This window comes from Macrobrachium nipponense, chromosome 44, assembly GCF_015104395.2.
Source record: "Macrobrachium nipponense isolate FS-2020 chromosome 44, ASM1510439v2, whole genome shotgun sequence".
In the NCBI taxonomy this organism is placed as follows: Eukaryota; Metazoa; Arthropoda; class Malacostraca; order Decapoda; family Palaemonidae; genus Macrobrachium; species Macrobrachium nipponense.
In genome coordinates this window covers 10,743,497-10,754,870 of record NC_087221.1, presented here as the reverse complement: position 1 = coordinate 10,754,870, position 11,374 = coordinate 10,743,497, and the positions used below count along the sequence as shown (strand labels likewise).

Sequence of the window (11,374 nt, the reverse complement as noted above, 5' to 3'; positions counted from 1 at the left end):
AAATCTCCCCTAAGAACTGAAAACAAAAGGTCACGGGAGGCCCTGAGAGCAGCAACCTCATTTTTTCCAAATCAATATACCTACCCTTTGCTTCTGGAGTGGAGTCCTTTCTCGATGGACAGGTCAACTATTTCAGTTCAGCTCCATGGGTATCAAAGTAAGTATATAAAGTACGTGTGTGTGGTCGAAGGAAAATAGGATTTTAGAATGGCTTTCGTGAACACTATTCCATTCCGCTGATGGCCCATAAAAGACCGTTCACTTCTTCCTGGCTTTATACCTCGCCAGAGTTCACTCTCATTCTGCAAATGACACATCTTTTATTGCTTTTATATTATATTTTGACACAGCTTACATCAGTATCGCTTCCTTACCCTGTTGATCATACTTCATGAAAAAAAATTATTATATGAATACAAGGTGACATTAGCTCTTCCCTCCCTGTTCTAGAAGTATCAACAAACACTTATTTTTGCATGAAATTAATTGGTCTCTCAAACAATTCACTTCATCAAGAAATGGCAGATAAGCCTGAGAATCCTTGAGGAATATTTCTAACTTTTATTCTGCTGTTCTCATATTTTAAACTAGTACCCTCTTATAGTATATCAGCAACAGCTGTGCAGATTATACTATTTTATAATAGTTATTGTATGGTTCATTGCGAACACGTCACCGTGTGTAATTGAAATTATCTCATTTATAATTTATAAAAACTGTTAGGAACCTTAAGTTGGTCTCTCTTTTCGTAAATACCTTAATAATATAATCTATTTAAATTAAAAGCATATGTCGGGACAATTATTGTTTTAATTGAAAATAACATCAATTTACAAACTACCAGGCAGGAATCAGCTGATGAATGTGACATTTGAAGATTAATATTACTTAGTTACCGACTCATGTTTACTTTATTTCTTAGCGTTTCATCTGTATAATACTGAAACATTAACAGAGTTTTAATGATTTTGATACGGAAGCTAAATGAAGTTAAGCTTGTTTCGCATAACGTCAATATTTTCGGTGTTCTTGAACGTACTATATTGCCTCATTACCGATGACTGGGTAATAATAGCACACTACAGTATTTACATTATTGGAACCATCCTGACTTCTATGGAAAGATAAAAAGAATAAATTCGCATGCTCAAATACAGTTATCTAAAAAAAAATTACAGTATAATAATAAAAAGGCAGTGTTTTGAAAACATTCAACTCTTTAAATCATGAATAAAAGTGAAATTATAATTTTAAAAGATTATACTCTTATTAGTAAGAGTTCTATGGTTTGTCAACATGGCTCAGGGAAGCAGCAGAGGTGTAGCTAGAGTTCTTTGCAAATTAAAGTCCTCCGTAGAGGAAGGCAGGTATTATGAGGCGCATCAAATGTACAGGACGTTGTATTTTAGGTAAGAACTAATGTAAATGTGCAAAGTAATCACTAATGAGTTGGATAAAAAAGCAAAGGAGGGTCATGGTGCTTCTAGGCTGCTGTCAGTGGGAAATACGCAACATGCAAACGTTATCTCGAAAAGAAGACTTTCCGGTTTCTTGAAAATTACTTAACAGACTGGAAGACTTGCAGAACAATGCACACGTACATGTTTATTGATTGAATGTCACCACTTAGGCTATACTTAATTCCCCAAGCTTGTGGTTAAACGCTAAGCTTCAGCATGACTGCTTCATCTTTTGTAGGTTATCGGAATTTAGGCCTCTATGTTGACTAGCAAACAGCTGTTGAAGGGTGAGATGAAGTGATGAACTGACAGACATGTAGCCCAAAACATACGGACCTCGGACCTGTTCTTCCCCTGTTCCACTCTTTTCTATTCTACCCAAGCCAAGTAACCTAATTGAGAGGGAGGTTGAAAATTCATTGGTGCAGACATGGTATTTGTTAAACCAAATAAAATGGTAAACTTAGAATTGGTGAAAAATGTACACTGCAATTGAGGAGTAGTAGTAGTAGGAGTAGAGTAAACAACCGCAGACAATCCATCGTCATCGCGCTGGCCAGGCCTTGTTCACTCGATATTTAATTGGTGAAACAAGAATACAATTACAACTTTAAGCATACCATTCAAAAGATTGAAGTTTCGTCAACATAATGTGATATATGAAGCGCCATACGAACTAAAATAAGCATGTGAGCTCTTTGTAAAATATGTTTTCAAGGCAGTTTTGAAATCCAACTTGGCGGCAATCGTGTGGCTGGCCTGTCTAACCACAGACAATCCACCATTTTTCCCAGCTTTCCCAGCACTCATTTGAACAATGTTAGCATATACTATACCTATGTAACTTTTATTGATCTTACTCAAGATTGCAGTTGAAATCAGCACAATAAACAACATTTTGTTGCCTATATTAGTGAAAGTATGAAACTTTTTATTCCCGGGGTCATGATTTGAACCGAATTCATTTTTACATTGTAATCGGTTTTATCCTTCCTGCCATCACAACTGAAACTCCACATTGCCTATTCGATTGTAATTATACACATTTTGGTCTTAATTCACTCCACATTGCTCTTGCACTTGAACCATGTTGCTGTTCCTGGTTTCTAAGCACTCGCTCCACAAACACAGTTATGAGCAGCAGACGACGACACTCTTTATGAGGTGAAAAGCTTTATTCCCTTAATTGTTTACTTTATTCATTATTTAGTTTAACTTTACTTCAAAATGTTCATTTAATTCATGTCTATTATCCCTTTTTTGTAACCAAATTAAACCCGAAAAATTACAGATATTTCTTTAGTACGAGCAGACGACGGCAAAAACTCATCGTTTCCAATCTAGTAGTGGAGCTTCACACATACGCTGATGCATTTGCAAACTGTTTCCACGAATTCTAGTTGTTATAGTAATGCAGTAATGATAAAATTGCTATAATATGTATGTACTATACTACAAATAGATACGCTAATTTCACTTATTTCCCCGGTTTTGTTTAAGTCTTATACCCAGTTTGGAGGGTAAACACATACCAATTGACAACACTGATAAACAATTGAAGAGCGCAAAATGCCGCAAAGAATGCCGTAGTCCCCTTGAATAAGTGCGTACAAGTGCTGGTTAGAGGTCGGGGTTATGATTGTTGTGATGAAAGTGCCCCAGTGTCTATGGGTACAAGTGGTGTGCGATTTAGCACACGAAATGGCAAGTTTGTTGACGCAAGTGACTCCGCAAGCATCGAGATGGCGTCAATCTTCTAAACTTTTTTATTCGTAAGTAAACAATTTTTAAAGCATTTTGGGGATGTGGGCACTGCGTTGGCCACCCTTTTCATTACCCTTTGTTTAAATCTTAAAATATGGCCTTAATTTCTAACTTTGGAGAAAATACTTACTTCGAAAGGAGAGTAGAGGTCCTGAGCTCCTTCTCTCACCACCAACAACTTGTGACTGATGACCATCTCCGGTGTCAGGACGTGTTAAAAGTACTTTTTTGGAGGGTGGCCGTAGTCGGTGAGTTGGCCAGTCCACGCGGTTGTTTACCCTATATGAAATCCCCATATGAAATAAAATAGGCACTGGATATAGGTACGGCAGCCGTATCCCGATCGTGGTGGATATTGGTACGGCAGTGAATTGCGCATGCGTCAATTTCAGACTTCCTGCCGTACAAATAATATAGTGCGGTGAGGGTACGGCAGATTCTGTCATTGGTGCCATATTGCGCTCTTGACTTGCTGTAGATACGGCAGTTAGCTGTATCCGTTTACTAGTTTGCTAATCATACTGTATTATGTAAACCAGAGTTCAGCTTTTAGGCGGGACAGTCACGCTTTTTGAACATCTGTCCCCCTTTTTTAGTTAGCAAAATGTCCCTCCCCCTTTTTTGTTTTGTTTCGCTTTTGTGAATTTTGTCCCGCATTTTTGTACTACAAAAACAACACTATCCTGATTTTAATGGAATACATAGTGCTGAAATTTTGTTTAATTTTGCCATTTCACTACCTGGTAAATTCTATCGTCTTCGACAGCTGCAATACCCAATGAAGTGAATTAAAAGAATATTGTGAAGTGTATAAAGGCCCTTGCAACTGCCGATGTCGGGCAGAATAAAGGGCCGTGAAAGTCACCAAAGGTACGATGGTAGTGTATATATTTATATATAATCCTCTTTGAATCTCCTCTTCGGAATCCTTTTCAGGGCCGATTCGATCGTTCGTGACCTACGTACATACCATGAATTACCCAATTTTTGAAAGTTTGAGTGTTCATAGATGTCGATGGCTTTTTTCAGCTCGTTAAAGCCTGAAAACATCTGTTTTTCGGCGAAAACTAATGTATTATTCCGCGGTTCATGCTGTTCCGTCACCATTTTTCTTGCTGTCACCGATATGCCCAAAGACTGCTTATATACTTCAGTATATAGTCTTTGGATATGCGTGAGGCGGTAAACAAGGGTTCGCGCATGCGCAATTCACTGCCGTACCAATATCTACTGCGCTCGGGGTACGGCTGCCGTACCAATATCCAGTTCGAATAAAATAAGCATGTGAGCTCTTCATTAAATATGTTTTCAAGGCAAGTTTTGAAATCCAATATGGCGGCAATCGTGTGGCTGGCCGTTCTAACCACAGACAATCCACCTTCTTTCCCAGCCTTCCCAGCACTCACTTGAACAATGTTAGTGTATATATGTAACGTTTATTAATCTTACTCAAGATTGCAGTTGTAATCAGCACAATAAAACAAAATTTTGTTGCCTATATTAGTGAAAGTATGAAACTTTTTATTTCCGGGGTCATGGTTTGAACTGAATTAATTTTTACCTTGTAATCGGTGGTTTTATCCTTACTGCCATTACAACTGAAACTCCACAGTGCTTATTTGATTGTAATTATATACATTTTGGTCTTAATTCACTCCACATTGCACTTGAACCACGTTGCTGTTCCTGGTTCCTACTCACTCCGCAAACACAGTTACGAGCTGCAGACGACTACACTGTTTATGAGGTGCAAAGCTTTATTCCCTTAATTTTTTACTTTACTCATTATTTAGTTTAACTTTACTTCAAAATGTTTATTTAATTCATGTCTTATTATCCCTTTTTGCAACCAAATTAACCCCGAAAAATTACAAATATTTCTGATTTATACTTACGAGCAGACAACGCGACGAAAAATGACTCATCGTTGCCAATCTAGTAGAGCTTCACACATATGCCGATGCAATTACAAACCGTTTCCACGAATTCTAGTTGTCATAGTAATGCAGTAATGATAAAATTGCTGTACTAAAGGGATTTTGATGAAGGAAAAATCTATTTCTGGGCAATGACCTTTGTTGCCCCGTGAAAGGTTCCTTTGACACCATTTCTAAGGTATAAATATTGCTATTCATCCCAGAGAAAAAAGAGAAACAATATAATGCCAAGATAAATGGCTCGCTCACCTTTAATAAGGTGTCGGTATAGATAAAGAGCGAATGGAAACCACTACCAGAGGTCCCTTGCCATTTAGCTTCTTCCTTCAACAAAACCCCAACTACGGAGGAGCCGAACTACAGCCCTCGCTACCCTCTACTACTACCGTGAGCGCCTGTGACGTCATTCCTTTGATAGCCGCCGTCGACACCACACGCTTTGCTTTCTTTGTGCTGTGCGATCGCCTTATTTCTGGAATTTTATCAAGATGGCTTCAGCTTCTGCTTCTAAGTTAAGTACTGCTTTAAGTTTCTAGGTCTCATTTTATGTAGATCTCCCTTAATTGATATTTTGTTCATGAAACTTACCTGTCAGATATATATATAGCTGTATTTTTCTGAGTCCGACAGAATTTCAAAAACTTCCGGCACACGCAGTGGTCGGCCAGGTGGTTAGTACCCATTCCCGCCGCTGGGAGGCGGGTATCAGGAACCATTCCCATTTTCTATTCATATTTTTTTCTGTCGCCGTACTGTAAACCTGTTTTCAGTACCTCTGTCTTAGGATTTTGAAACTTCATTGCCGCTAAATATCCTAATTGTCTTTTGATTTATTTACTTGGATTTGTGGCTAGGCATACGCTATCATAAATTGATTTGAATTTGATTCATTTTTGCATAAGAGATCTGAATCTAGTTAGGCTAGTTTCAGATGGTGTTGTCTGCAAAGATAGGGTGTGGCTACCGAAAGCTTCAGTAGATTCGCACTTGGTATGCACGAGGGGTTCGGGTCTTTCTTCTTTGTTGAGATTTGTCATGTAAGGAGTGTGAGACTTTGTCTAATTCCGTAAGGAAGACGTATGATTCGTATGTACGCAATTAATCAGTAAACAAAAGTCAGGGTAGTGAACCTGCTAACCTTCCTGTAGACTTTATTTTGCCTAACCCTGTAGTATGGCCTACAGGCTATGAGCTTATGTCTGCGAGAGGTAATGCCCTTTACGTTATAGATTCCATCTGTATCTTGGAATCTAAAATGCTCGCTCTCCAATCATTGTTGTGAAGTGTAGTGCCCCTTCTGTAGTTGCTACTCCTAACCATGTAGTGTTGCCTTCGGGCCCTGAAACAGTGTCTGTAGAGGGTAATGCCCTTTCTCTGATACTGTATCGATTCGTAACTTAGAATCGAAAGTGCTTGCTTTAGAGAGCAAAAGTGAAGTGGCTAAGTGCAGTGACAGTGCCCCTTGTGTAGTGGAGGGTGCGTCAGATCGGCCTTATTTCGCCTCTAGGCCGGGACCTCTGCTGGACTCCCAGAACACAGGGAGAGAGCGTGTTGAAAGCCGAAGGAGGGTTACGAGGAACCCCCACCGATTTGACGTGCCTTCGGCAGACCTGAAGATACTCCCAGGCTGCCAAAGTGCGTGCACGTGCACAAATCCTGAAGGATTGCTTCTCGTCCTCCGAAGCGTCCTCCCCGCGCAGGGGTTGGAGCTTTCGGAAGGACTTGCGCCCTCTATACAGAAGCTTTATAGAAGAGGACGCTTCACGTCGTCTCTCTCTCTCTCTTGTCATGTGTTGCAGTGAGAAGTAAGAAGGCGAACGTCGCCTGAACACGTGTACGTCTTTCCACCGAGAAAAAGGGAAAAAGAAGTCATAGTAGCAGGACGCTTTTGAGCGCGGACATCCTAGCTTTGTTACTGTGAGAATAAGAAGGCGTTCCCTCGCCCCTCGTATTCACACGATCAACCCTTCTCCTGAGACTGCTTCGTGCAGTCGGATTTCTCTCCGAGATGTCTCTCGCTCTTCCCTGAAGGCAGTTTCTCTCGCTTGTTTTGACGCCTGTCAGGAGCGTGATGCTTTTCTGCACGCTTCTTTTGACGCTCGGCTTGAACGGGACGCTCGGATGGACGCCAGACACTCGCGGGTGCACGCCAAGCGCGCGCCAAGTGGACACCGAGCGCGCACCAGTGGACGCCGAGCGTACGCCACGTGCCAGCGCACGCCAGGTGTGTCGCCTGGCTGAAAGTCTCTGTTGAACTCTTAAAGCAGATTTGGGGCCTAAAGATTTTTTACCTCTACCTTCGGTGATCCCTTCTACCTCACCTGCAAAGAATGTGAAGTAAGCAGTGCTTCGGAGGAAGCTTAAAGTGAACAGGCAACTTCGTCTTCGAAACCCAGCAAGGCACGGGTTTCGTGAATTCAAGAGGTCTCTGTCAATTAATATTGCTTTTCGCAAAGTCCAGGATTGGATGGAGTTAAGGAAAGCTCAAGGGAAGATCTCTTTTGCTATACCGCAGTCAAGACTTTGCGGTAAGGCAGCTACGGGGTATGTAAGAGCTCGACGTCCTGCACGTCATGACGCTCGACAACGTTCAGTAGGATTCTTGCAAAGGCACTCCTCAAGAGGATGCTCTTCAGGAAAGCGCAAGACAGGACTTCCTTTGCCATACTGCCAATAAATTTAAGCGTTAGCAGGCATTCGTTGTGATACGGGAGAGGAAGCTGGTTGGAGAGTTCCTTCCTCTTCCCAGGATAATTTGCAAGCTTTTTAGTCCCTCTGAAAGGGCGTTTCAGATGATAGATTTTGTTAGTTCCTTGTTCGGGACTACGCTGCCGAAGCTCTGTCCCATAAATGGGTTAGTTCTCATTGACAAACATCTCAATAACTTTATATTGCGTAAGCGGATAAGCTCTTATTAACAAGATTCGGAAGAGCTCTCATTCATCAATCGCAGACTCGTACAAGAAATAGACTTGTAGACTACGTCAATGAACGCTTATGTCCAATAACATAAGAAGCTTGAGCGGTCCGCTTCGATTCTCTACGATTTGTTCATGAAACTTGCCTGTCAGATATATATGTAGCTATATTTCCGAATTCAGCTATAGATATGTCTGCCGGGTAGGTATGAACAAACTTTATTGTATCATAACAATATCATATTTTGCCTTGCGTTATTTTACTACTGGTTGGTTCAAGTCATATACGCATGCTGTAGTTACCTCTACGGATGGCAACCGAGAGGTCTATTATTTTGAGGGCATTTAATCGGTACTCCCTGCAGCCTTCCAGGAGTTTCCGATTTATCTTTTACCCTTTTATGGTAGTGTTATGACGACACAAACGCAGCTCTATATTTAGCGTTTTCTGTTTCGCTTAAATATACCAGCTTGAGAGTCTCTTTCTGCTCAAAAATAACAGACCTATTCCTTTGTAGAATAGAGTAGCTGGCAACCCAGGCATAAGAGTTAGAGACGACAAACGTAAGCTGCTCACTGTCACTGAACTCCAACCGAGCCAGTACCAGCTAGTTCGCTGTCATGCGTGGTTGATTACGTCTCTCTCTCCTGCGGGATTGACTGACTAACCGTATCTCTGCGCGGGCAGTTACGTCTCTCTCTCCTGCGGGATTGACTGACTAACTGTATCTCTGCCCTACAATCACAGACTTTAGCCTAAGATTGAGGGGATTTCTAACATGCATGAATAAACATTGCCTTCGTTTTGCGTAACTATGTTCAACAGAGATATCTCTTTCTTTCGGTGCTCGTTACTGCACTGTAATAGGACTATGAGTCTACCGCGACAGTGCACTATTATATGCTTTCCTGCTTAGGTAAAGCGCAGCTTTATTAGGGAAGTAAGCATGCTCGGTGAGGGAATGGATGAGCCTGCTGGGGACCATTTCCTTCCTGAAGAAGTTTGTTTCCCTGAATAGACTGCAATTCAGACCTCTACAGTTTTTTTCCTATCGGAAAACTGAAATATTATCCAAGTTCTAGAAATGATTCTGAACGTCTTTCAGTGCTTCAAGTATCACCTGAGGTGATAGCGAGAAGGTGCCAGGCATCTGAGAGGGTTTCAGATGTCCTGGCACATAATCTGAAAGAATTGGAAGCAATTCGGTTGTCCCTCCAGTCCTCGAAGAACGAGTTTTTGGAACCAGTGGTCCAGATCAACTCGGACAATTCCACAGCTCTCTCATATCTTAAGAAGTATCATCTCTCGGTCCCTGTTCAAGTCTACAAGAAAGAGCCTATTATGACAACAGGCATAGAACGTAACGATCCTCAAGAGGTTCGTTACAGGATTGCAAAAGTCCGTACGAATCTTCTCGATCGACGGCAGCAACTACTGACTTCCGAGTGGAATCTTTGATTAAAAGGTATGTTGAGAGTTGTGGAGACTTTAGGGACGTCCTTTCATACATCTCTTCGCTATGTTGAGGATGAAGAGGCTTCATCTATTCTGCTCCCTTATTCTCGATCCGGGAGCGGTAGCATTACACGCCATCCTATGGTATTGAATGGGGATGGATGTTTAGTCTCTTTTCCGCTTTTTTCAAACTCTCAGGAAATGTAATAAGATGATTTATGATGTCACAGGGAGCGACAATGACGCTGATCGCCCCATGTCGGCCTTCAAGATCCTGGATTCTCAGAGGTCACGTCCTTCCTAGTTCACTTTCCAAGGACCTTTTCCGAGAAAGTCGGTCTACTCTAACAGCCTCACTTCGAAAGGTACCTATAAACCTCTCCGCTCTGAGTCTGACTACGTTCAGACTATCGAGATGATGTCAGGAATAAGATTTCCGTCTTCCCTTTCTGTCTGAAGAATGGGATAAGCGGGCAGTCACAACTATTAAAGAATACGCAAATATGTTGTTGACGGCCTTTGGGCTCAGAGTTTTTCATCTGTCAAATAACAAAGCTCTTCACGATCTTTGAGGTCTGTGGAATCTCGAAACTCGCTCTCCATCTACTTTTTGTCTCACCTGTTTTCTCGGAGTCAGACACTCGTGAGAGATCAGGCGACATTTAGTAGCCCTGAGTTTCTTGTTGATGAAGTCGGTTGCGTTGATACACCCCCGATGATCGCGTAACATGAGACCAGGTTGGACTGTCAGGCATTCGTCCGTCGGGACTGAATCGCCTTTTTGCTCCGCGCTCCTTTCTCCTGGCACCAGAAGCTCGAGTCAGGAGTTGGCTCATGAGTTGATTCGCTGACTGCGTTGGGTTGCGTTGATACACCCCCAAGGTTTGCTTAGCTTGAATCGCCCAGGCAGTCCAGACACTCATCCTTCAGCGAAGAATAGTGCCTGTTAGTCTTCAGAGTACAGCCTGGCTGCCCTTGATTCGTCGGACTGGTCACCTGGTCGGTCACCTGACTTTAGCACAGACGGACTGACTGTGCATGTCCAGATCGAAGCTTTTAAATGGAACTTAGACGTAGTCTGAAATTCTTGATGTCAAAGCATTTTGAACCTCTCCTTTCTGTTAACTTATTGCACGTGACCAGAAAGGCCTATTTTCTAACCACTCTAGATACGACAAAGAGGGTTAGTGAGGTTTTAAGCCATCGTCAGACGTTTTGGCTTTAGAGAACACAATGCGGTGTGTTCTCTAAACCTTCCGTTGTGGCCTAAGAATGGAAACCCGTCTAGTCCTTGGGCCAGGAGCTTGGAATCAAGGGATGGCACAAGTTATTTGGCAAGAGCCAGAGAGAGTCCTGTGCCCTGTCGGGTCCCTCAAGTTTTATCTACATAAATCTAAAGAAAGTCGAAGTCCTTCGGACAATCTGCAGTGTTCCGGAAAAGGCCAGACTTGCCCATATCAAAGAACACCCTGGCTTTTTGTTAAGGAGTTCTTTCAAAAAAGGCTCTTTCATTGTGTTTGAACAAAGATTTGAAATCTTTTGATTTGAATGCTCACGAGGTGAGGGCGCGGCCTCGGAAGCATTTCAACAGAGCATGGCACTCAGTAACATCCTGAGTACCACAATTTAGCGAAGGAACTCTGTGTTCGCTTCACACTCCCTGCGGGATGTGAAGACGGCATATGAGATCTGCTGCTCGCTAGGGCCATACGTGTCTGCAGACACAATCTTTGGGGCAAGAAGTACCACTCATCCTATCCTGTAGAAAATGGTTAGGAAGAGCTCTTAATTTAGTTGTTGAGTCGCTGCCAATGGCGACTTCTTAACTCGTAAGCCTTA

The 11,374-nt window shown here is 42.1% G+C and overlaps 1 protein-coding gene across 1 annotated transcript in view; it reads left to right on the top strand.

The window, feature by feature from the left end:
• Nucleotides 1-1,288: 1,288 nt before the first annotated feature.
• Nucleotides 1,289-11,374, top strand: part of LOC135204024 (Golgi to ER traffic protein 4 homolog) — a 204,423-nt gene continuing 194,337 nt past the window's right edge. The window contains exon 1 of the mRNA XM_064233959.1: nucleotides 1,289-1,409. Coding sequence (XP_064090029.1) covers nucleotides 1,297-1,409 — 113 coding nt within the window. The 5' untranslated portion in view covers nucleotides 1,289-1,296. The remainder of the gene's footprint in view (nucleotides 1,410-11,374) is intronic.